The sequence below is a fragment of the Pteronotus mesoamericanus genome, unplaced genomic scaffold, assembly GCF_021234165.1.
Source record: "Pteronotus mesoamericanus isolate MK-2021 breed Mesoamerican mustached bat unplaced genomic scaffold, CSHL_Meso_final contig_1201, whole genome shotgun sequence".
NCBI lineage: Eukaryota > Metazoa > Chordata > Mammalia > Chiroptera > Mormoopidae > Pteronotus > Pteronotus mesoamericanus.
The window spans coordinates 365928-390394 of NW_026555042.1; the positions used below are offsets into that span (position 1 = coordinate 365928).

General features: G+C 72.0%; 2 protein-coding genes across 2 annotated transcripts in view; both read left to right on the forward strand.

The window, feature by feature from the left end:
* CFAP46 (cilia and flagella associated protein 46) overlaps positions 1-9919 on the forward strand; it is a 53935-nt gene extending 44016 nt beyond the window's left edge. Inside the window, exons 43-58 of the mRNA XM_054585074.1 lie at positions 94-273; positions 438-608; positions 1044-1141; positions 1489-1562; positions 2181-2311; positions 3305-3380; positions 4412-4573; positions 6125-6195; positions 6280-6340; positions 6414-6449; positions 6709-6811; positions 7265-7377; positions 8298-8379; positions 8780-8916; positions 9002-9082; positions 9795-9919. Of these exons, the coding sequence (XP_054441049.1) occupies positions 94-273; positions 438-608; positions 1044-1141; positions 1489-1562; positions 2181-2311; positions 3305-3380; positions 4412-4573; positions 6125-6195; positions 6280-6340; positions 6414-6449; positions 6709-6811; positions 7265-7377; positions 8298-8379; positions 8780-8916; positions 9002-9082; positions 9795-9919 (1701 nt within the window). The remainder of the gene's footprint in view (positions 1-93; positions 274-437; positions 609-1043; positions 1142-1488; positions 1563-2180; positions 2312-3304; positions 3381-4411; positions 4574-6124; positions 6196-6279; positions 6341-6413; positions 6450-6708; positions 6812-7264; positions 7378-8297; positions 8380-8779; positions 8917-9001; positions 9083-9794) is intronic.
* A 13421-nt stretch (positions 9920-23340) lies between these two features.
* On the forward strand, positions 23341-24467 carry NKX6-2 (NK6 homeobox 2). Its single transcript, XM_054584928.1, has 3 exons — positions 23341-23746; positions 23830-24002; positions 24213-24467. The coding sequence occupies exons 1-3, from the start codon at positions 23341-23343 to the stop codon at positions 24465-24467; spliced, it is 834 nt and encodes a 277-aa protein (XP_054440903.1).

Below are 24467 nucleotides of genomic sequence, written 5' to 3' on the forward strand. Positions count from 1 at the left end.
CCGCCCCGCCCCTCCCGGCCCGCCCCGCCCCTCCCGGCCCGGCCCGGCCCGGCCCGGCCTGGCGCCCACCTGAGCCCGCCCGCCTGCCCGCAGAGAAGGAGGGCGCTGGCCCGGCGGTACCTGGCCCAGGCGTCGGAGGTGCTGCTTCAGGGCCTGCAGGCCGCCCTGGGCTGCGGGCTCCTGCAGGTGGCGGCGGCCACCAGCCTGCAGGCGGCGGAGTGCGTTGGCGCGCGCGACCCCGAGGCCGCCTGCCAGTTCCTGGCGCTGTCGCAGGTACGCTCTACACCGCGGGTGCCCCGGACAGGGCGGGGCCCCCGGGCCCGGGAACCCCCGCCGGGGCCGCGGGTCCCTGGAAGAAGGTGGGGCAAGCCCGGGGGGGCCGCTGAGCACCAGCCCATCTCACCCACGCCCCGGGGACCCGCCCGCGCCTCTTCCAGAGCTGCTGTGCAGCGGAGACGATGCGGGGCGTGCTGCTCGCGGCCACAGCCAACACCGGCGGCTCGCAGCCCGCGGCCCTGCTGCAGCTCGAGCGCGGGCTGCGGCTCCGGGAGCACACCTCCGCCCGCCTGCTCGCCGGCGTGGAGCAGCGGCTGGCCGCCGTCTCCAAGGTGAGCAAGCCGCGGCGCTCTCCAAGCCCGGCGCGCGCTGTCAACTCCAAGCTCCTCTGACCGGGGAGCGGGAGCCGGCTTTCTCGGGGCGGCCGGGGGGTGGGGCCCGCGGAGAGGGAGGGACCCCTGTCTGCGCCCGGGGCCGCGGGGGACGGGCGCAGGCTGGACCGCAGCCGCTGGAGGCCGCGGGCCCCGGGAGCCAGGGCCTAGGGGCGAGCCTCCAGGCCGTGCTTGCGCGCGCGGGCCGGCGGGCGGGGCACGGAGACTGGGGCGCCCGCCCGTGAGCGTCGCGCTGCGGTTCGGGACCCCGGAATTCCGCGCGCTCTGCTGCCCCCGTGCGGCGGCCGCGCGTCCTGCAAGCCCCGCCCTCGACTGCTCACCCTGCGCGACCCGCCCCTCACCCTGCGTGGGTCCGTGGATCCGTTTGTCACTCAGGCTTGGCAGAATCTCCAGGTGACAGAGCAACATTTTAACCTCTTGAGTGAGGTTCCTCCCACCTTTCGGGTCCTCTTTCTGCACCACTCGCCTGACAGGTGAGGCCTGTTCCCCGCACAGCAGCATGGGGGTGCCCTGTGCCCCCTCCTGTCTGCGGGGGACCCTGGGGGCCGCGGCGGAGGGCCGCTGTCCCTGTGGCGCAGACCCATGCGCTTCTCTGGAGCGGGGGCGGCCCACCCAGCCTCCTCCCCTGCGCGGATGGTGCGCTGTGCGGGGCCCTGTGCGCACAGACCCCGGCTTCAGCTCTGCCTTGAGCAGCCACGTGCTGGTGGGGGGGGGGGCTCCTGCGGGGGGCGTCCGCGCCTCACAGAATCTGCATCTTGGGGGCGCACGTGCCCCACGAGCTGGGCCTCAGCCTGCCCTGCGTCCTGCCTCCTCCCCTCAGGACCCACCTGTACGGTGCTGCCTACGAGACGCCCAGGCTCGTCCCCACCAAAGGGAAGGTGGCCCAAGTGGGCGGTGAGTTCCCAGCGTCAGGCCCCTGTCCCGCAGCATCCTGGGCGCAGGGCGCGCCCCTGGCCTAGAGACCCAGGTCCCCGCCCTGCAGCCTGTCGGCTGGCGGAACCCGCTGCGCCCGCCAGCAGGCACCCGCTCTCCCTCACGCTCAGGCTCCTAACTCAGCCGGCACCTCACCCGCCGCTGCGGAAACGCTCGCGCTCCAGCCCTGCTGTTTGCTCAGGACCTCAGGCCATTCGCACGGCCCTGAAACTCACCCCAAGGGACCACGGCCTCTGTCCAGGGCCAGGACCAAACCCTGGGGCAGCCCCCGGTCCCAGAGGACTCGCCTGGCTGCCCTGAGCTCGTGCCACGCCTGCAGCCTGGGCCCATTTTAAATGCCTCGTTTCCGTTTTCCCTTCTTTCCCAGCCCCTGGGGACCCCTGCCCTGGAGGCCCACCCTCCCGCCCGGTGGGGCTGGCCGCCCCCGACCCGGGGCTGGCCAGGCTCCGAGGCCCCTGCGGGTGGGTGCTCCTCGGGGAGCAGCCCTGTGCCCGCCGCTTGCCCGAGAACCCCGAGGCCCGCGCACCAGGGCGGGTCTGCGCGGCCGCCTGTGGAACATCGGTGGGGTCTGATCCGCAGGCTCCTGCAAGGTGGCCCGGGTGACCGTGAGCCCAGCCGCCTTCTCCGGCCTGTTGGCCAGCGCCCAGCGGTTCCGGGAGCAGACACAGGCAGCGGCGTGCTGCGAGGCCGCGCCCCCGAGCCCCGGCCCAGTGAGACTCCAGGCCCCAGCCAGCTGGTCGGGGGGACCGGGGCGGGGAGGGCTGGGCAGGGGTGCCCACAGCGGGCGAGGGGCACGAGCCATCGGGACCCCAGGCTCAGGCCGGCCTCCCTGCTGGACAGGGCAGGCGGGTGGCTGCAAGGGGCCCCCCATGCTGCCGAGCGAGGCCTGGCCACCAGGCTGTTTCCGGGAGCGGCCTTCCCCTGGGGGCCCCCGTGCGGGGGGACCCGGCTCCTCTGCCCTAACCAGTGCATCCCGTGGGGGCCCCTGGCACCCTCCAATCGTGGGCTCTCTCGGTGGGACAGGAAGCAAGACACACACACCCCGAGAGGCAGGGGTGCCCTCCCCCGAGACTCGGCGACGTCCTGAAGGCCACCGAGGAGTACCTGCGCCCGCTGTTCCCGCTGCTCAGAGGCTCTGAGGCCAGGTCGCGTGCCGGCTGGCTGTGGTGCCTGAGGGCCGGGCTCGGCAGCCCCGTGGAGCCGAGTGGCTGGCAGGGGCGGGTTGCGGGGGCACAGCGTTGCCCTCTGCCCTTGTTCCTGCCTCCGCTCGCACCCCGTGCTCTGCCAGGCCCCTGCACCTCTGAGCGCCTGGCTCCGTCCGTCTGTCCGCCGTCAGGAAGTCGGCTTCTGCGGAACCTTTCTGGACCTCCACCTCTCATGCCCCCTCTGGTGGGGTGGGGGATGGGGAGCCAGGCCGGGGGGCTGGCCCTTGGACGTGTTTCTGGCAGCAAAGCGGGCAGAGGGGTCGAGCCTGGGACCTCCTGGGCCGGCCCGTGGCCCAGCCGGGTCTGGAGCCTGTTTGCTGGCGCGGGGGTGGGGGTGGGGGGCGGGAGGCTGGTCTCCAGCCGAGGGCCGGGGAGGGTCCCTGGCGCTCGCTGCGTGGAGGAGAAACGGCCCACAGCAATGCACGCGAGGTTCCTGCTGCGTGTGCTCTTCATGTATTTTTAAAACCTGGGCATGTGCCTTTGATATTCAGAATACAGATTCCCACGGTCGCCACGGATCTGGGGAAACCAAAGGGCAAAGACAAGGAGCGGAAGATGTCCCTGTCGCCCCCAGGTGAGTGGCCGCGGCAGGCAGCGGGGTGGGGGGGCACCAGGTCATGTGATCTCAGGGGCTTCCCTGGTGGGTTGATGGAGAAGAAGCTGGACTGGGACTCAACCCCGACCTCTGTGAGCAGCGGGCCGGGGGGGGGGGGGCGGGAGGTCAGAAACAGGCCCTGGAACCCCCTCGGAGGGTCCCGGAAGGGGTGTGCCCGCCGCCTCCGCGGTGTGTGGCCGGTGGCTGTGGGCGTGGCGGCGGAGGCCTGGCCCCCCTGCCAGGAGCAGCGGGGCGGGGGCGGGGCGGGGGTGCGGGGCCGGACTTGGAAGCAGCTCTTTGAAGGGGTTTGCTCACTGGCTTTTCTCCCCGCGAAGGCTTGGTGGGCGGAGGGAGACGCGGTCCCTCTGTCAGAAGAGCTCCGACCCCGAAAAGGGGGCTGAGTGCTCCAAGCCGAGGGCCCGAGTGCCTGCGGGCGCCGCGCACCAGACAGGACGCAGGGCTCCGCAGGGCAGGGCGTGGGTCGCAGGCCGGGCAGGGCGTGGGTCGCAGGCCGGGCAGGGCGTGGGTCGCAGGCCGGCCCGGACGCCAGGGCTGGGCCCCCTGAGGCCACGGGTGTGCAGAGGCCCCGGGCCCTGCCGCGCAGCCTGGAGGAGCAGGTGTCCGCTAGCAGGAAGCAGGGCTGATGGGCCCTCTGAGGGCCCCGGTCACCGGGAGGAGCCCTCCTGCTGGAAGGTCCTCTTGGGGCTGTCCCCAGAGGCCGTGACCCCTCCGTGGGCTCCTCGGGAAGGAGTGGCTCGAGCGGCCACAGGTCCGCAGTGAAGGGGGCTCCGGGGCCGGCCTCTGGGAGGCCCCCCAGGCCGGGGCCGGTCCTCAGAGCCACCAGGACCCGATGCCCCGTGCCGGGTGAGCCACACCCTCCCATCCAGTGTCGCCCACACGAGCGGCCCGAGAGCCCGGCGTGGCCGGGGGCCAGTCTGCGATGACGCGTGACCGCAGGGCGGGCCACGCCGCGGCGCGTCCCTGGCTGAGCCGGCGTCTCCCACCCGCAGTCCAGCCCGAGGCCGCAGACAGCGTGGTCCTCCTCGTGGACAGGCCGCTCCTGGAGCTGCCCCTGGAAGGCCTGTCGGTGCTCAGGGAGGGCCCGGCCTCCTCCGTGTCGCGGGACTTCTCCCTGCAGATGCTGTGCAGCCGTCTGCACCGGGAGGAGCCAGGTGAGAGCCGTGGCTGACGCTGCGGACCCGGGCTGTTTGCTTCCGCGACGTCAGCTCGCGAGCTGCTGTCAGGGCCCGGCCGTCGGGAAGACGCCTCCAGGGCGCCTGCTGGGGGGGCGCCCAGGGCTCTGCCGGGGGCTGTGGCCTCGCAGACTGGGTCCCGGGGCCGGGGCGGCGAGGCTCCGCGGCGGGCCTGGGTGCGCAGACGGCAGCGGGGTCTCCACGCTGGGCGCGGTGCGGGTATCCGCGTGAACGCAGCCCGTCGACGGACACCAAGTCACAGTGAAAACAAGTGGATCGGCCCGGGCCCGTGCTCGCGGGCGGAGCGCCGCCCTGGGTGGCAAAAGGCTGCAGGCCCCGCGCCAGGCTGGGCCGGAACCGACGGGCGCCTCCCCCTCCCACGTCCGTAAGCGTGTTCCCGGGTGAGGGGTAGAAGAAGGGTAAGCACATCAGGCTTTTGCTGCCGTCTAAGGTGAAACCACAAGAACCAGGTTTGAAACAAGGAGAAACCCAGGCCAGATACACGGAGTAATACTTTCCAGACGTTGGAGAGCAGGCACTGGGGACCGCCATCCCTGGGGGAGGGGCCAGGCAGAGCCTCACGTCCCCCGGGGGGGGCCTGGGCACCCACCGCCACGAGAGTCTGCAGGGCAGGTCCCGAGGTCTGCAGAGGGCCCCCGTGTCTTCAGCAGGGAGCTGGTCAGTACAGAGAGCGAGGGCACCCCCCAAGCCAGGGGCAGAGCTGCCCAGGGCAGCAGACACCGTCCCAGCAAAGGCGGCAAAGCGAGAGCGGAGCGGAGGCGGGACGCACGCAGGCACGGAGCCCACGGCGCGGCGGGTCCCCAGCCCGGCTCCCGGCGAAGACCCGCTGCGTGGACGGCGGGCACGACCCCGACGCGGCGCCTCAAGGAAACCCGTTTAAGTCAAAGGGCACTCACGGGGTTAAATCGAGGACAGAAAAGAGAGGCCGCGGGTCCGGCCTCCCGCGGTGCTGCCTCCGTGCGCCCCCCCCCCCCAGGGGCCCCCTGTGGAAGGGCCTCGTGTTGGGAAAGGAAGCGGCCAGAGGCTTGGAAGTCGGCGTCTCCTTCAAGGAGCTGGAGCGAGAACAGAAAACCGTAGAGAAAGCAGAGGAGGGGCCCCGTGGGCATGTGGGCCACCAGCAGAAGGGGAAGCAGGCGGGACCCGGTCAAGGGGTCAAGGGCTTCCGGCCCGGGGGAGGCGCGGCCTTGTGGGGGCCGGGGGGGCCTGCAGGGCGGCCGGCTCGGCACCCCGGTGGGTGCCGCGCGCGGTGTGGCGGGTTGGCGGGTGGGCCTGGGGCCCTGGCGACTGTCCCCTCATGAGGTCCCCGGGCCCTTCCCGGCCTATGAGCCTTCACAATTGAGATACTACTGTGGTTTCAACTTTTGGAAACTTAAAACAAACGGTTCTCCCCGCTTCTTGGTTTCTCACTGAGGTGGAGTCCACAGAACGCCAGACCAACCGCTTCTAAGGGGACAGCGCGCGCCCTCTGTCTCAGGCCGCGGCGCCGCCTGTCCTCATTGTCTCCCACAGACGCGACCAGGGCGAAGGACAGCAAAGGCAAAGAGCTCAAGAAGCGAGGCCCGGCCAAGAGGGGCCAGAAGGTGGGAGTGTGCGGCCCGTGCGGGGGCGGGGGCGGGGCCGGGGCCGCAGAGAGGCTCACGCCCGGCGGCCATCCGCTCTCGCAGGCCGGCGCGCCCCGGGTCATCGCCGCGGACTGCATCACAGTTGACTCGGATAATTTCAAGTGTATCCTTTGCGGGCCCCGCCCGCCGCCCCCGACCCAAGCCCGTGGTCCCGGTGCTCCTTGACCCAGGCCCAGTCATCGTGGACCCCTACGAGGAGGCCAGGGGCCCAGGTGAGCACAGCCACACCCACCAAGCAGGTGCGCGGGCCCGCGCCCCCTCTGCCCTCCCCGCCCCGCCCGCGGCCACATCCGGCCACAGGCGCTGCGCTCAGGGGTCCCGCCCCAGGGTTCTGTGCGTCTCCCCCCCCCCCCCGCCCCAGGGGCGGGCGTGGCCAGCGTTTCCTCGGCAGTGACTGGTGCTGCCCCCACGGTGCCACGCGCCGGGCGCCGGCCCAGCCCCCACGTCAGCCCCTCTCCCCTCCTCCCGCAGAGACGCTGACTCCGGTCTCCGTAACCCGGGAGACCCTGGAGAAGTTCAAGGACACATTCACCGCGCGATGGGCAGGGCACCTGGGCAAAAGGCCCTTCCCCAGGTGCGCCAGGCCGTCCTGAGGGGTCACGCGTGGCGGTCGTGGGTGCTCCCCACACGGGGGCTGCCGTCCCCCGTCCCCGCCAGCCTCCCCCCCGTCTCGGCCTCCGGCGCCCTCCCGCCTGAACCCCGCTCTGCCCTGGGGCCGCCCCGGCCGGGGAGCCCCTGCCCTGGTCCGCGCCGCACAGGGGCCGCGGCTGGGCGTGCCTGGGCGGGGGCGTGTCCTGCCGGCTCGCTCCAGGGCCTCAGCCAGCGGGACAGGCCCCGCGTCACACGCGGGAGACGCCACACGGGCCAGGGAGGGTGCTCGCGGCCGGCGCAGGACACCTCCGCTCCAAGAGCATGTCCTGGGCGTGTGCCGCCCGGGGGCCGCCAGGGCAGACTCGGCCGGCCACCTGCGGGGGCGCCTGCGCCTCCCTGGTGGCCCCGCCCCTGAGCCCCCACCCCCAACGGGCAGCCAGGCGCAGTGGGAGCAGGTCCTGGGCAGCTGCGAAGGCTTCTTCTTCTACGGGCTGGAGAGCTTCCTGTCGCACCTGCTGGTGGAGAGGGTGGCGGCCATGAACCTCGGAGGTGAGCGGTCCGCTCGGTCGCCGCCCCGCCCCGAGGCTGGGGTCCCCCTCAGGAGCCCGCTGTCTGGCATGGGCGCAGCAGGGCCTCGGGGCAGCCCCTCGCCCGCCCCGGTCTCCCGGACGCTCCGGGCAGACTTCCGGCCGTGGCCGCTGTCCAGGTGGCCCTCCCCCTCGGCCTGCGGGGGCCAGGGAGGCGGGGCCGCGCCCATGGGTGCTGGTCGCCACCCCCCCGCCGGCCCCCCCGGCTGACCTTCCCGCCAGAGAGGAGGCTGCCAGGCGCCCCCCACCCCAGCGCACCGTGCAGGGGGCTGGCGGCATGTTCAGGGACCCTCGAGGAGGCCCTCTCCTTCGAGGTGCGTGTGCCCATCGATGGCAGCACGTGGACACTTGTCCCGCGGTCACCTGCTCCCGGCCTCCTTTCCAGCCCCCCCATTTGTGACACCAAACAGGACAGGGCCCTCCCGCCCCCCGTGAGCGTGTCGCCTGGGAGGCAGAGGCAGGGCCTCTTGGGAACTGACCCCAAGGCTCTCAGGAGGGACGGCCGGCACAGCCCACGGAACGAGCCGGGTCATGGGCGCTGCAAGGCGCGCCTCAGCCGGGAGGGGCCGCCTGCCCCCCGGGACCCCAAGGCCCGGCCCAGCCAGGCCCCTGTGGGGAGCGTGGCCGCCCTGCACGCCCACCCCTGGCTCACCGTGGACACTGGCCCATTTCAGTGGCCACCGGGCACCAAGGGGACCCACTTGTGGCCTCGTGCCTGAGACACCCGGGTATGGAGGGCATGGGGATCCCAAAGTGCCTGTGTGGCCACCGGCCCCCAGGAAGGGTCCCACGGATGAAACCGGCCTTGGGCAGGGTGGCTGCACCTCCGCGGCCCACTGTGCCCGGTGACGCCAGCCCGAACCCCGCCCCCGTGGCCTGCAGACTGCCAGCTGATGGTCCTGCTGGACCGGAGCCGGTCCCACGAGAGCGCGCGGCGGACGATGGAGGCCTTGGAGAGCAAGAGGTGCCCGATGTCCCTGCCCGGCCCGGCCAGTGGCCTGGGGCTCAGGCGTGACGGATGGGTCCCCCGGGGAGCAGGGGGGCAGAGGGCCCTGCACGCTGCGGGCAGCGCCCAGGCGGGACCGGCCTCCTCCATCGTCCGCTCCCAGCCCTCCCTGCCGTCCCTGCGGCCGTGGGGGCTGCCTAGGAGCGGGCGGCAGCGCGGAGGGTGCCAGGCAGGCGCACCCCCAGGCCCCGGTGGGCGGCTCCGGCGCCCCCTTGTGGCAGGCGCAGGGGCGCAGAGACCCCCGAAGCGCCTTTGCTGGGGGGGGCACAGACGTCGGGGGTGGGCATTGGAAGGGCCACCGGCGCCGCTGGGGCTTCGTGGGGGGAGGGCCCTGTCCCACGGGCCCTGTCCCCGGCAGTGCGCTCGAGCTGTCCTTGGAGGACCCCGTCGAGACCGCCGCCCTGCTGAGCCTGGTGGGGGTCCGCAGCGTCCTGGCGAACCAGTGGTGGACGCCCCTGCGGGACAACGCGCTGCGGGCCCGCGTCCTGTGGGAGAGTGAGTGGCGCCGGCCGGCCGCGCCCTGGGGCCTCCGGAAGCCCCCCGGGGGTCTGCGTGCGCCTGAGGTGGGGTTTCCTCGCAGATCTGCTGCCAGGCGGGAAGCCGGTCGGGAGGGCTGTCCGCCTCCTTCAGAGGATGGAGGCCGATGAAATGGCCGGATACGGTAAGCGGAGACCGTCCACCTGCCCGTGCGCCTCTTCCGGCCACGCGCGGCCACCCTGCGCCCGCCGCTCTGCGGCCGTGGCGTCGGCGTGTCCCCCGTCTCCTGCGGATGGGGGTCCACAGGGAGGCCGGTGTCTCAGCTCCTCAGGGGACGCACCGGGCGGCAGACCTGCTGGTCTGTCTTTAAACCCAGTCAGGCCACACGAACTCTCAGAGCCCAGGGCGGGTCCTGGGGGCGGGGCCCCGCCCCTTCGGAGCCAGAGACCTGAGCACGCGCCCCAGAGAGCACGTGACGGAGTCACGAGTGGGCCCGAGTCCCCTGCGGGTGGGGCGCCTCGGGTTCCAGGGTCCCGGGAAGAGAAGCCAGGGGCAGGACAGCCGGGAAACCTCGGGCTTTGCTGTGGAAGAGCCGCCGGCGGGGCGAGTCCGCGGGCAGAGGGGGCCGCGGGGCGCCTGTGTCCACCGCGGTGCACGCGGGTGCCGCCGCAAGGCGGGGCCTCCGTGATTGGGGTGCAGCTGGCCGGCGGCAGGAGGAGGCCCGGAGCTCAGACGTCCTCGGCCTCAGGGTCCCCATCTGCGAAGGACGCGGGGGCACCTGCCCGCGGTGGGGTCCGGAGGAGGAGCCAGGAGTGCGGCCTCCTGTCCTCCCCAGCGGGTGGCCCTCGGGGGGCCCTGAGCACCCTGCCCCCGCTGAGCCCCTGTCCCCTCCTCAGACGAGGCTCTGCAGACCGTCGAAGACAGGCCGGTGCTGCGGCCTCAGCCGCCGCGCGGTGCCGACTGGCCCTCCTTCAGCCTCGGCCTGGTCCTGTACGGGCTGCCGCACCTGGCCATTCTGTGACGCCGTCCGCGCCCCCGGCGCCCCCACCCGGGCCCCTCGGCCGGCGGCCTCCTGCCCCCCCACGCCCCGCCCGGGGCTCTGCCTGCTCTGCGGCTCCCCCGGCGGACGCCCGGCAGGCAGGGTGAGCGCCCAGCCCTGTGCCCGGGCGTGGAGCCGCGCCTGCCCCCGGGGCCTGGAGGAGCAGCCGCCTCTGCCTCCCACGCTCCCGGCAGCGGGCGTGCCCGGGCGGCCTGGCCCCGGGGCGGGGGGGGGGGGACGTGCCGGGTCCCAGGGCTCCCCTGTGTCCCCTGCAAGCGGTTCAGTAAACGACCCGCCCACCCAGCCTCCTCGAGTGGTTCCTGGGGCCCAGAGGTTGGGGTGACGGGGTGGGTCTGGGCGCCCCAGCGACACCGGTGCCCCTCCCACCTCAGGACTTGGAGGCGGGGCTCGGCCATGGCAGCCGATCCCCGGCCTCCCCAGCTTCCCACGCGGGGGCTCGCCTGCAGAGGGAGGGACCGGCCTCTGAGGGGTGCAGGCGCCACGGCTCCCACTGGCCATGGGAGGCGGCTGCAGGGCTGGTCCCCAAGGGGATAGAGGCCCTGTCCCCAGCCCCCACGGGGTCTGGGTGGGGCTGTGTCTTCAGCTGGGACCTGAAACGAGACGCTCGGGGCGGCGGAGCCACCCTGCGTGACATGCACTGCAGGGCACACGGACACCTGGCTCCGCTTCTCTGTCCACCCGTGCGTCCTCAGTGCCAGGGGCGGCGACGGGGGAATCGGCGGCGCAGAGGCCAGCCGGGCCAGCGCCCACCCCTCTGGCCCCCGCGCCGGCCCCCGACCTCGGCACGTGCCAGGGGGACCTGGTGTCTGTGGGGCCGGCGGGATCCAGTGGGGCGCCCGCTCTCCCCAAACGCCTCCGGGCCGAACGGCCGGCCCTGGACTGGCCAGCCCTGTGTCCCCAGCCCCACGGCAGGTCCCGTGGGTGCTGAAGGGACCCGTGTAGGGGAGGAGCCGGGGGTGCAGGCTGGGCCCGGGCAGGAAGAGCCAGCAAGCGGACAAGCGGCCGGGACCTCGTCTCCCCTGAATAAGGGACTGGAAATGGTGCACATGCAGGGTCGACGGCACCAGGGACCCCGGGGAGGCGCCTGTCCTGCCTGCTGACCGCTGCCCCGGTCCTGGCGGTATGGTCGTCGCCAGGACTGGAGGGCTGAAGGGCGCCCCCTTCCAGGGGCGCCGGGTGCGGTCCAGCGCCGTCCGCGGCTTCTGAGCACAAGTCGCGTCCCCAGGCAGAGCCTTGTCCCCTGCCTGCCGCGCAGGAGACGTCCCGGGCCTCTGAGCCCCTGATGGCCACCCAAGGGCCAGATGCTGCCAGGCCAAGTGACCCCTGGTCACCTCGCGTCTGTGCACGACGACCTCGTGGCCCGGCACCAGCGGCCAGGCTGGTCCCAGCGCCAGGGCTGCCCTGCCCTTCGTGCAGAGGGACCGGGACTCGGGCCTGTGAGTCGAGCAGGGGACGAGCACCGGTTGAGACCCGGTGAGAAGGCGCTACCGTGTCTGCCGGCGCGGAAGCCGGGACCGCGCCGGGGGCTGGTGCGGCCGTGGGAAGCAGGCTCCCGGGCCGGCCGGTGGGCGTGAGGCGGGCGCCGAGCCCTCTGGGAAGCTGCGGTGGGTGCGCGACCTGGCCACCGCGTGCCCGGCTTTGACCCCGGGAAAGTGGACACGTGTGTTCACACGGTCATGTGCGTACATGTTTGTAGCAGCTTTATCTTGTTGTAGCGAAACGCTGGAGACGGCCCGCGCCCACCGCACCCTGTCCGGGAGTCCCAAGGAACGGCCGTGCAGCTGGCACCCGTGGGCCACAGGGGCGCCGTGCTGGGGGGCGACCTGCCGGCGGAAGCCGTCGGGGGAGGCCGTGGGGGCGGAGGCCGGGCCGGGGGCGCCCTGGGGCGGCCGCCGGTTCTGTCTGCTGGCTGCACAGTGACACAGGTCGGTACAGGAGAGGACATTTCACGGCGCTGCCCGCACACACACACACACACACGCACGCGCACGCGCACACGCCTACGCACACAGAGGTGTGCGCACACGCCTGCACCCAGGGGTGGCCGGGGGGCGGGGGGCGGCGTGAAGGGTTCCCTGCCCTGCTCGTGCACCTTCCTGTGAGTCCCTGATTAATTCCATGAAAAGAAGGTTTTTAAAGCTCATCTCGGATAATAGTGAAAGGTGGAGATTCCCTCTTTTTTTGTTTGATATTTCCCCCCTTTTCGAAGGGGGGCAGGGTGTACATACACAGTTTTCCAGTGTTTTTTTTAAGTTAACTAATGGCCAGGAATAAATTGAGATCGGAGCGGCGCTGGAAATACGGGCCCTCCCACGGCGCGGTGCTGGCAGGCGCCCAGGCCCCGGGGGTAAAAGCTTCGGGAGATATTTCATTGCGCCGCCCGCCGCCCGGTGCCTCCGCACGTGAGCGCGGTTTCACGTCTCGGAGGCGCTAAAATAACTTTCTGAATTATGTCCCGGCAACATAACAAATCACATTATCAATTAACTTCTACAACAGAAGTGGCTTTCTGTAATAGATCCAAGCGTGAAAAAATTACGTGGGTGAAATTTATGTAACCCTAAAAACTGTAAGGAGAAGAAAGATCACTTCGGATTTATTGGTAATAACAGGGACAGATGTGGTTCGCGCGGCGGACGGCGCCCGGAGGCAAGGCAACTGGGCCTGCGGGTTCAGGACGCGTCCCACGGAGGCTGCAGGCGGGGCCCGTGCCGGCGGCTGGGAGGGGCGCAGTCCCTCCGGTCCCCGCTGAGCTCTGGCCGGGCTCTGTGACCCCGAGCTTCATCCTCTCTGGCCTGGGACTGCCCAGCGCTGGGGCCTGGCCCCGCTCAGCTCCTCGACACACAGCCCCGTGTGCGCGAGGCGCCCTGTCCGCAGCGAGGGTCCCGCGCCCCGACCCCCCACCCTGGCTGGCGGTGTCTCACCACCAAGCACCTTTTGAAAGTTTGACTTGTTTTCTTAATCATCTTGAAAACAGTGACGTCCATGTCTTAAAAATAGGCCCCGGCTGGTGCGGCTCGGTGGACTGAGCGCTGGCCTGCAAACCCAAGGGTCACCGGTTCAATTCCCAGTCAGGTCACAGGTCTGGGTCGCGAGCCAGGTCCCCCGTGTGGGGGAAGCAAGAGGCCACCACACAGGGATGTTCCTCTCCCTCTCTTTCTCCCTCCCTTCCCCTCTCTCTAAACATAAAATCTCTTAAAAAAAGAATCATCCATTATTTTTTTTAAAAATAGTGTTTTTAACACTATGTTTTTACTGTACAAAATTTGGAAAATAGCTCTGGCTGGTGTGGCTCAGTGGACCGAGCACTGGCCTGTGAACCAAAAGGTCACCGGTTCATTCCGGGTCAGGGCACCTGCCTCGGTCGCGGGCCAGGTCCCCAGCAGGGGGCGCGTGCAAGGCAACAGACTGATGTTTCTTCTAAAAATAAATAAATCTTTAAGAAAAAAGAAAAAGGAAATTTGGAAAATAAAGGCCTCTCAGCCGACAGCGAAGGTCAGTGTTTGAAGGATTTCTTTCCTTTGTGTTCTGACGCACGAGCTCCGGTGGCGTCTGGACAGGTCCCCGCAGCTCCACTCAACGTGCTGGAAATTTCCCATTTCGAGATTCAAAAATCAGGGTCCTCCTGTCAAGGACCCCCCCTCCAGCAGGCCCCACGCACACCGGCCCTCGGGCTGCTCCTCAGGGCGGGCGGGGGGGGGGCGGTGCTGTGGGCTCTGCCCCACCCAGACCCCGGCCCGGCTGAGGCCCGGCCTCCGCACGTGGTGCTGTGGCCCCGGGGTCCCTCCCCGGCAACGCCAGCGACGCCCCTGCTCGCCTGGGGGCCGCCGGGCCTCCCGCGAGCCCTGACCGAGCTCGCGGCACAGCTCAAACAGGCTTCAGATTGATTTGGAGGAAGAAATTAGGTGGGTTAATAAACTAAAATGTTCACAGACCCTTGTATATAAATTTCTATTAAGTTCCCTCATCCAACACTGGTCTCTAATAGTTTAACTTCTGTATTAAATAATTAAAACTCTATTTTCAATTGCTGTGAGCAATTGTTTTCCTTAATGATCTTTCTAGAGGAGCCAGTAATTTTATATCTTGTAAAAGTGATTTACCTGCATCATTATCCCATATCCCTGAAATATGGCCCCGCGGCCGCACGGACGGCCGTCTGTGTGCGATTAACGCCCCCGCGCCGGCTGAAGCGGCAGCTCGCGCCCGCCTGTCCTCTCGTTTTATTACGACGATGATGAAGATGGAAACAACCTGCTTAATTATCCCATTTCCAACAGTGAAATCAATTTGCGACACGTCTTCACCCTGAAAGAGAAAGAAGAAGGTGGAGAAGGCGGCGGCACAGTTCCCGGGAGGGGCAGGCCGAGCAGCGCGGCCAGGACGCTGCCCCTGGCGGGCGCGGGGCGCGGGCCCTGTCCCCCACCAGCTGGCTCGCCCCGCCCCGCCCCCGCCCAGGGCACACTGGGGTCCTAACCGGGACTCTGGGCGGCTCCTGCGTAGAGGGTTCCTGGGGGTGGGGGTGCCCTGCAGGGACCCGTCCCCCCTGGGCTCCTGCCCCCCCCCGATAGCGGGTCCCCGAGGCCGGCCTGCTTGCTGGACCGCAGTGCGGCTGTGGAAGTGAGGGGTCCCGGGGGGACCTCAGGCAGCCCGCGGCCCTCACCTTTGTCCAGGCGACTCCAGGGACACACCCGCCCCGCCGCTCCTCAGGGGGCGGGCGCCGTTGGCCGGTGCAATCTAATTGTTTGACGTTTTTATCACAACTCGTCGGGACCAGGGGCGACGACTAGATTAATACTCCACGCTGCTGGCCGGCGGCCGGATGGGACTGATGGGCCAAATTACAGGGGGCTGGTCGGTTCTCTCATTAATAGATTTCAATTCTTTGTGACAAGAGGCGAGAGGGGATGTTGCGGTAACGGGGTGGGGGCGGGTGTCCGTGCTTGGTGCCCAGGGACGGGGCGGCCCCCTCCTGTTTCCCGGCCCTCCCGGCTGTCACCTGGGGGCGTTGGGTGGACTCAGGTGCTCAAAGAGCAGGGGCGGGGACGGGGGCCGCTCTGCTGGCGCCGCGAGGAAGCACCCCCTGAAGTGAAGCTTCTGGGCTGCCGCCCCCGCCCCCCAGAGGCCGCTGCGCCCTGGCTGGGCTGCCGGGGCGTCCCGGCCCCTTCCCTGTGGTGCTTCCTCGGCCCTTGAGGGGCCGGACAGGAGCCCGGTGGCCACGGGCGTCTCCTGCCGGTGGGCCTCCCGTTCGCCCTTGCCCTGCCCTTCCCTCTTCGTCATTGATTCCAGTCTTCGGTGTGACGGGAGCGGGGATTTTTCCTGTCACAGGCCCCGAGACTGCGCTCCCAGCTCCCTGTCCCCGTGGGCCTTCCTCACGGCGGGCGCCCGCCCCCGGCCCCCTCTCCCACTTTCCGGGCAGCGACGCGCCTGCGGGCCTGTCTCCAGCGGCCCCGCCCCCACGCCAGCCACCAGGCGCCTTCCTCGGCGGGGGTCCCGGTCGGACTGCAGGCCCTGCAGAGGTCCTTCTGCGCCCTAGGCTGCTGGGAGAGGCCGGGGTGTGCACGGGGGGGAGCGTCGCTGAGGACCTTGCTGGGCAGGCCCGGCCGCCCAGGCGTCTCCTGCCTGGGGCCCCTCCGGGGAGCAGCACAGGCTCTAGGCAGGGGGGCGGGGGATGCTCAAGGCGAGGCCATGGGCAGAGCCCCGAGCAGCAGGCAGAGCGAGGCCGCGGGGGAGGGTGGCCGGGCGGGGGGTGGGGGTGCCAGGCCTCCATCTCCCACGGACCCACTGGGGACTCCTGGGGCGGGGCCTGCCAGCCCACGAGCAGGCTGGGCGGGCGGTGGGCTGGGGCGGGCGGCCGGGGTGGGGGCAGCGTCCCCGCCACCTGCGTCCTCGCCCGGAGGGTGGCGCCGCGTGTCCGGGACCCTCAGTGACGGGGCAGGTCTGGACGCCCCATAGACAGAAGCCGCTGGCACCAGGGCTCCTCCCCCGTGACTCGGTGTCCAGGCCTCCGGACGGACGCCGCTGGCCGGGCGCAGGCGGAGCGTCTGGGTCCCTGGTCCCGGCACCCGTCCGGCCTCCACCCCCAGGACGGGCCGAGCGGGGCTGGCTGTGGGTCCGGGGAGGGGCCGGGGTCGGACGCCGGGGTTGGGACGAGGCCTCTGTCGGCCAGACCCGCCCTGGGGGGTGCTGGCCTTGCCCTCCCCCATCCACAGGCCAGGCCCGGGCTGGCCGGGCACCGCGGGGCTGGGCGGCTGAAGGGGCAAGTGCCCCCCGCCCCCCCGCAGCGGCAGGGCCCCGGGGGCCTGTCACACGCGGCCCTGGTGGGTTGGGGCCCCCTGCACAAGGCCCATGGCAGCTGGGTCCCGCCCCCCAAACCTCTGCATGCGCTTCCTGGGACAGGGGACAGGGGCTGAGGACACCTGCTCGCAGCCCCACCCCCTTGGTCTCCGGGTGACAGAGGCATAGCCCCCAGGCCTGCAGGGCAGCCCCAAGCCACTCACCTGGTGCTGGGGAGGGTGGGGGCCTCAGGGGACCGCAGAAGGCCAGCCCGTGCCTGGGTCCCCCGCTGCATCCCACCCCCACTGGCCGGCTGCCTGGGGGGGCCCCCCCCCAGGTGACCAGGCACAGGCGAGGCTGGGAGCCATGTGACCCGCAGCCTCACGGGTCACTCCGAGAGGCCGCCCCCTGGTGTCTGGGGCCTGGCCCCGTCCCGCGCGCCCACCGCCGCTCCGCGGGCGGGACGGGCCTGTGTCGGAGCCTCAGCCCCGGCGGCTGGAGCTCACTGCGCACACAGGAGTCAGCGGCCGGCCTGCAGCTTCCCGAGCGGCCAAAGCTCCTCCCCAAACAGAGGCCAGCGCCCCTCCGTCCTCCTCCTTCGGGGGCCCCTCTCCGGCCCCCCGGGCCTCTGGGCCCTGGGAAAGGGGCTGCGGAGGGGAACCCCAGCGACCGCGCACAGGGTCCGGGCCGGGCCTGCGCCCACCCCGAGCCCCCGCTGCCCACACCCTCCCGGCGGGGCCTCCCTGGGGGCACTTGGAGTCTGGGTCCAGGCACAGGAAGCCGCGCCACCGGGGCGTGCGGCCGGGAGCGGGTCGGGAGCAGCAGGGACGAGCGTCAGGCGTCCTGGGGTGCCGCCTGGCCCCCGGAGGCCCTGCCCGGTGGCTGAAGCCGCGCACGCGCCCCGCCTGCCGGGGCCCTTCCTGTTGGTCTCACTCTGGGGGTTCACGCATCTTCAGGAAGCCTCTCGGGGAAGGGAGGTAGCGCCTGCTCTCGGGCACACGGGGGCCAGAGTGGAGGGACCCGCCGCCCCCGTGGGCCTCCTAGGTGGCCCCAAATCACCCCGTCTCCCTCCCAGCCTGTGGGCTCCCAGGACACGGGACCCTCCGCAGTCACCGCTCAACTGAGGACGCAGCTGTCACACTCAGTCATCAGTTTGCACTATGCCCCTCCCCCCCCACGTCACCCAACCTCAGGGAAGCTCCCTCCCTCCCAGACCGGGGAGCAGGGGACAGACGTCCAGGCCAGAGGGCTCCGGCCAGAGGGCTCCGGCCAGGCACTCGGCCCACAGCCCCGCCGACGGCGCCGTTAGGAAGGGGCCCCTGGGCCTGGGGGGGCGGCCCGGCCCTCCGCCGCTGCTCGGGACGAGCCGGCCTGGACGGCAGCCAGGAGCCCTTCCGGAAGCACCCACGTGGCCAGTGCCGCGCTGTCCACCGCAGAAGCACGGAGCAGGCGCCGCGACACAAATCTTTCGCCGGGCGCTCAATTAGCGTACTTGGCAGGCGGTCAGGCCCCCGCAGAGAGCTCATTACGCGCCTCCGCACACCTGGAGCCGCCGGGCCTCGGATCCGGCCGTGATTTACGGCGCCTCCCTTTGTCCTTTCCTGAAGGAGACAGCATCTCGGGCGGGAGGCGCCCCGTGGGGTGGGTGCCCCAAGGGCCTGGGCCTCTGCAGCCGGGCGGATGCCTCCTCCAGGGAGCCCCTCCTGATTTCGGCAGCTGCGACGTGCCCCCTGCCCGGCTCCCGTCCCACAGGACGGGGGTGACTTTAGCAGGGACCTCGGCCCTGCTTGCCAGGTGTCTGGGTTTGGGAGCCGGCCCAGCGTGTGGGTGCGGCCGCAGGCAACAGGCGGGCACAGGCCTCCTCTCAGAAGCAGGGAGGTTGAACTCCAGACACCTGCAGGCAGAGCTCCCCAGAGCGGGGAGAGCGGGCGGGCCTGGGGTCGGCCGGGGGCCTCTCCTGCTGGAGCTCGGGGAGCTGCCTCTGCGGGGGCGTCGTTCGCGGGCGGCTCCAGCTCTTCACAGGCCCAGCTCTTCGCAGCCTGGGTCCCCAGGGGGTGGGGAGGGGAGGTCGCCATCGGGGCGGCCCTGGGGGGCCTGGAAGGAGCCCAGGGAGACCCAGTGCCGGGCCGCCAGGGGAGCCCGCAGGGCAGACGCCCACCCTTCCCAAGATGCCCCCTCGAGCAGCCCAGGAAGGCCACCGAGGTGTGTGTCCCGCATGTGAGCGGCACCTTGCAGCAGCCCCTTCGGTCCTGGGCACACCAGTCCCCGAGCAGAGAACGACCCGGTGTCCTGCCACGGCCGGAAAGCCGGCAGGGCCCCGCACCCCGACGTGGTCTGGGTGCCAGTGCGCGGGCGCCCGCAAGGGAAGGCCTCCGGGTCACAGGCGCCCTCAGAGAAGGGTGACACCAGCAAAGGGACAGAGCGGGCGCAGGTGGGGGGACAAGGACGTGTGGTGTGATTCTGCCTACTTTTCTGTGGGTGCTGCATTTGTGGACGTCAGCGCCTCGTAAAGGGATGAAGGCGCTGGCGAGTAGAGGGCCCTGCAAAGGTGGGAGGTGCCGGCCGCCCAGGAAGCCGAGGGCCCACTGGCCGGCCGCCCCCCATTGAGCCCCGGGTCGGGGCGGCTGTACGGGCTGCGTGCTGTCGCGGAGGCCGGGCGGCCGGGCCCCACAGCGCCCCGCCGGCTCCGCCTGTTCCTCACCGCCCCCGGGCGTCCCCCCGGCTGCTGGTGTCCCGGCCCCCCAGGCCCGGCCCCGAGTCTCCGTGGGGAAGATGCCTGGCTCACAAAGTCCCTTTGGGGGCGGCACGCCCTGGGCCCGGGCATCTGGAGGCCCCCGAGAGGAGCCTGCTCTCTGGGTGGAGGCGCAGACCCCCTGCAGACCCCCTGCACCCGCCCTGGAAAGCCCTGTAAGGCCTGGGGTGGGGTGCGTGTTCATGTTCTCATCCGGGAGCATCTGGTCGGTCCCCGAGGCGCCCCGAGAACACACCGCCGCTGCCCTGGGACACCAAGAGGCGGGTCGGCAGAGGCACAGAGCGGGCGCCCCTGCAGGTGCGGGGGCTGAGTGTGGGGGCCCAGCCACGGCCGGACGGAGGCAGGGGGCCATGGGAAGCAGCCCGGAGCGTGGCCCCGGCAGAAGGCGCAGCCAGGGGCCCGGGCAGGGCCAGGGGAGGTGGCGGAGGGAGGAGGTGGCCTCCCACGCGGGCCTCAGCGGATGCGCCCTGGTCGTCAGGGGGGACAGGCCGCACTGGAGCTCGGAGGCTGGACCCCGCGGTGACGCCGGTGGGGAGGGCAGCGCCCGGCCCCTCGGCCCGCCTCCCCGTGCCCCTCCCACGCCAGGGGCCCCCACGAGCGCACTGTCCCCTCACTCCTCGGCAAGGCCCGCGGCCGGGGCTGTCAGCTGGCACTCGTGTGCCCGGGCAGCGAGGGACGCGCCTTTGCTGGCCGCCCTTCCCGCAGGGTCCGCCTGCAGCGGGGTCCGCCGGGAGGCTCCGAGGGAGCGGCCTGGCCTTCCTGCCCACAGCACTCGGCCTTTGCTCAGGGCCGGGAGCGACCCGCCCCCGCCCCCGCCCACCGCCCCTAGCAGGCCCAGAACCACCTCTTCTCCCTGGGTCTCCGAGGCCCCGGGACAGCAGGTGCCTCCCCACCCTGGGGTCTGGGCCTCAGAATTACACCCAGGTCACGCCAGTGGCCCACTGACCCCTGAATCCGACTCAGAGAATGGCTCACAGGTGGGTGGGGGAGCCAGGACCCTTCCCGAGGCAGTGGGGGGGTGCTGCCCAGAGACCCCAGCCCAGCGAGGGTGTGGCCAGGATGCCTCAGGGACAGATCTCCACTTCACTGGTAAGACCTGTGGGGACTCCGCGCTCCCAGGCCGCGAACCTGCCTCCTTTCCCGGCACCAGGTCCCCGCCTCCGCCTGCCCAGTCCACCTCCGAGCCCCGCACTGACCCGCCAGGACATGGACACCTGCTGCCCTGGCCAGTCTCCCGCCAGGGCACCATCCCCGACCCCTCTGCACCCCCTGAGAGTCGCGGTCTGGGCTCCATCCTGCAGGCGCGAGGCAGGTCCCTCCGTCCCTGTTCGCTGCCCCGCCGCTCCCGCGCAGCGAGCTGGGGGCCGGAGTTGGCTGCGCTCACGGGGCTCTCCCGGGGCTCGCCCGGCACCGAGCAGGTGCCCGGGGAATGAACGTTGCTTGGATAAGGCTCCTGCCAAGTAGCGCGCGCTCCTTTTCCGAACGGTTGTTGGCGGGACGTTTGCGCCAAGACCAGGAGGGGGCATTCTCGAACCTCTGGCCGCTCGGAGGAGCCCCGCCCCCGGCAGTGCGAACCCGGAGGCGCGCCTTCCCGCCGGCGGCCCCTGGACCTCCCCAGAAGGAGGGGCGGCGCCTGGGGCGCAGGAAGGAGGGTGCGCTGGGAGCCCGGGGAGCGGGGGCAGCGGCGGGGGTGGGGGCGAGCACCGAAGGGCCCGAGGCGGCGGCCCGCCGGGGAGACGAGCCCACAAGCCTTTGTATCCGGGTCGGGCCGTGGAGCGGGTGCCCTGGGCAGCGCACCCGGGGGTGCGAGGCAGGGTCTGGGGCGCGGGCTCGGGCACCCCACGTGCAGGGCAGGACAGGGCGCCGGGGGCGTGCGCCAAGGCGCCCACGGCCAGAAGAGCGTGGAGAAGAGAGCGCCCTCAGGCCGCACTCCCCGCGCCCCCACTCACCCAGTTCCTCCAAAAACGCACCCCGACCCCCCACCCCGCACCCCTGGCACAAACTCCCCGGCAGAGGGCCACGCACGCCGCGACCGATGGGGACCCACTCGCGACCCTAAGCGTTCCTGCCGCAGCCAGGGAGAGCCCCGCTACGCAGACGGGCCGAGGGCGCCGGGGCACAGGGCAGCGCGTCGCCGGCTCCTTCCTCCGCGGGGGAAAAAAGGGCCGGGAGGCTCCCGCTGAGGAGTGAAGAAGCCAAGCGCGGCGCCCGGAGTTGGGCGTCCTTCCTGCCTAGAGCCGGGGTCGCAGGGACCCTGCGGGAGGGTGGCCGATCTGTCGTCCCGCCCAGGCGCGCCCCTCAGGCCGCGGCGACCCTGGGTGGGCTGGGTGGCGCCAAGGAGGGGTCCAACCCCCGCCCCCCCCCGGCCCCGCCCCCGCCCCCGAGCCCTCCGGTCGGGACCTCGCCGGAGCCGAACCTGCCCACCCTGGGCGCTGCCTCCAGGGAGCCCAGAGGGGCCCGGACACGGCGGGGAGGGTCCTCCCTGCGGCCGCGTCTGAGGGCGCACACCCGCTGTCGTTTCCTCCGAGAAAGTGGGGTGCGAGCGAGGCCGGGGCGGGTCTCGGGGCCGCGCGGACCGCGTGCCGCTCGCAGAGCGGGAGTCCCGGGAACGGCGCTCCCGGTGTCGCGGGCCTGGCTCCGCGGGGGCCGACCGTTCGCGGGGCAGCGCCGCCCGGGTCCCGCGACTGCGGCGCCGGCTGAGGAGGCCGGGAGAGAGTCTTCCGTCCCCGTGTGCGCAAGCGAGGCAGGTGCGAGCGTCCGGCGCCTGCCCCGCACACGGCCAGCGGCTCCCTGAGCCGCGGTCCGTCGTAGGGGCTCAGGCTCCTCCACTAACTGAACAGAACGAATACGGCCCCGGAGGGTGGCGGTGCGAGCGGACGCTGGGTCCTCGCGCAGAGCCGCGAAGGTCGGCTTCGTGTGCGCCACCGAGACCCGCGAGGCCGGCGGGCACCGGGGCAGTCGTTGCGGCCGACCGCCGGAGGCCCCGGAGGCCGGCCGGTGCAGCCCCTCCCGCCGCCGCCAAACGGCTGTTGGGTCGCGGACGTTCGGGTCGGAGCTTCTCAGGGCAGAGGACAGTATTAACACCCTCCGCTCGCTAACACGTGCCACCACCCGAAAGAACGGAAACGCCGAATCCCTGCGTTTATTTCCTCTGCGCCTCTCCGCCGGCGCTCGGAGCTCCCCGTCGTCTCGCCTGAGCCCCCGGCGGCTGCTGGGAGGCGGCCTTTGTGCCCAGAGGACCCCGTGGGTCCCACCCGCCTGTCTAAAGGCCGCGACTTGAGCGCTGCGCTTCGGACGAACCCACGGGGAGGCCCTGGGCGCGGCGCGTACAACGTGGGCCTCAGGGTCCTGAGGCTGCGTGGCCCCCGCCCCCGGCTCAAGCTGCGCCCGCGCGAGGGGACGGCCCGCGGCTCGGTCGCGGGGCCCGGGTGGAGGTCGGGGCTCTCAGGTTGCCTACGGGGAACAGAGCTGCAGCTCAGACCCGAAGCGCCCGGTCGGGAGGCCGGGCCGTGTCCGCGCTCGGGGCGACGGAGGACGGTCCTGAGGGCGGGAAGCTGCCGGCTGCGAACGTGGCCCCCGACCGGCCTCGCCGCCACCGCCGGCTGTGCGACAGCGACGGCACAGCAGCTCCACGAGGGCCCAGCCTGGCCACTCGGCCCTCGCGGCCTGAGCGCGGTTTCCTCCGCCGCCCGTTCGACCCCCGGGAGGGTCCCCGGAGATGGTCGCCGTCCTCCCCGCCTTGCGCGGGGTGCCCGGAGCCTCGGGACGCGGCGCTGGCCGAGCTCCCCGTCGGCACATGCGCTCCGGGGGCGCCGCACCTAATGGGGCGCAGGGGAGCTGCCGGGCGGGCCCTCAAATCTGCATCCTTTCGGGCGATAAAATATGCTCTCGTATTTTTTCCTGATTTCCCATTAAAACCTTTGCCTAACTAAACTCCCATCCAACGGGATTTATTTCGTCCCGGGAGAGATAAATCGGGCAAATTTACAGCCCGGAAGGCACCTGCGGCGCTAATGGGCCCTTCATGGAGTGCGCGGCCGGCGGGGGCGCGCGGCGGGCGGGGCGCTGGCCAATGGCCGGGCCGCGGGCGCCCGCAGCCAATCAGCGCGCGCGCCGCGCCGGGGCCCCGCGGTTATCAGCGCCTCCGGCCCGCGCGGCGCCGCTCCGACCGGTCCCGGAGCCGCCGCCCGTGCCCGCCGTCCCCTGCCGACCCCGGCCCGGCCCGCGTCCCGCGCCCGCCCCCCGGGGCCGTCGGCGCCCCTCCGCGCCCCGCGCTCCGTGCAGCGGCGCCCGCCCGGGCCGCGCGCGAACTTCCCGGGCCGGATGGGCGCCCGGGCCGGCGGCGGCGGCGCCCATGGACGCTAACCGCCCGGGCGCGTTCGTGCTGAGCAGCGCGCCGCTGGCCGCGCTGCACAACATGGCCGAGATGAAGACGTCGCTGTTCCCGTACGCGCTGCAGGGCCCGGCCGGCTTCAAGGCGCCCGCGCTGGGCGGCCTGGGCGCGCAGCTGCCGCTCGGCACCCCGCACGGCATCAGCGACATCCTGGGGCGGCCCGTGGGCGCGGCGGGCGGCGGCCTCCTGGGCGGCCTGCCCCGTCTCAACGGGCTCGCCTCGTCAGCCGGCGTCTACTTCGGGCCCGCAGCCGCCGTGGCGCGCGGCTACCCCAAGCCGCTGGCCGAGCTGCCCGGGCGCGCGCCCATCTTCTGGCCCGGCGTGGTGCAGGGCTCGCCCTGGAGGGACCCGCGGCTGGCCGGCCCGGGTGAGTGGCGCGCGCGGGAGTCGGCGCGGGGCGCGGGGCGCGGGGCGGGGGCGGCGGCCGCGCTCACCCGCTCTCCTGTGCAGCCCAGGCCGGCGGGGTCCTGGACAAGGACGGCAAGAAGAAGCACTCGCGGCCGACCTTCTCGGGCCAGCAGATCTTCGCGCTGGAGAAGACCTTCGAGCAGACCAAGTACCTGGCGGGCCCGGAGCGCGCGCGCCTCGCCTACTCCCTGGGCATGACCGAGAGCCAGGTCAAGGTGAGGGCGCGCGGCCGGGCGGCCCCTCGCGGGTCCCGCGGCACCCGGGAGGCCCTCCCGCCCGCGTCCTGCGAACGGCCCGCGTGCGGCCGCCGGCCTTGGCGCAGCCCCAGAGGCGCCGCTGCCGTGCGGCTGGGGCGGGGGGCCGGGGGGCCGACAGCGGGCGGGGGCCCCCGGGGGGCGCCGCCTGACGTCCTCCTGCGCCCGCAGGTCTGGTTCCAGAATCGCCGAACCAAGTGGCGCAAGCGGCACGCGGCGGAGATGGCGTCGGCCAAGAAGAAGCAGGACTCGGACGCCGAGAGGCTGAAGGTGGGGGCGTCGGACGCGGAGGACGACGACGAGTACAACCGGCCCCTGGACCCCAACTCGGACGACGAGAAGATCACGCGGCTGCTCAAGAAGCACAAGCCCTCGAACTTGGCGCTGGTCAGCCCCTGCGGCGGCGGCGCGGGGGACGCCTTGTGA

What these genes read in the sequence shown, in the direction of transcription:
- NKX6-2 (XM_054584928.1), top strand. Translation starts at nt 23,341, where the DNA reads ATGGACGCTAACCGCCCGGGCGCGTTCGTGCTGAGCAGCGCGCCGCTG. An exon ending in CCCGCGGCTGGCCGGCCCGG is followed by an intron (nt 23,747 to 23,829) that starts GTGAGTGGCGCG and finishes TCTCCTGTGCAG; the next exon opens with CCCAGGCCGGCGGGGTCCTG. An exon ending in TGACCGAGAGCCAGGTCAAG is followed by an intron (nt 24,003 to 24,212) that starts GTGAGGGCGCGC and finishes CTGCGCCCGCAG; the next exon opens with GTCTGGTTCCAGAATCGCCG.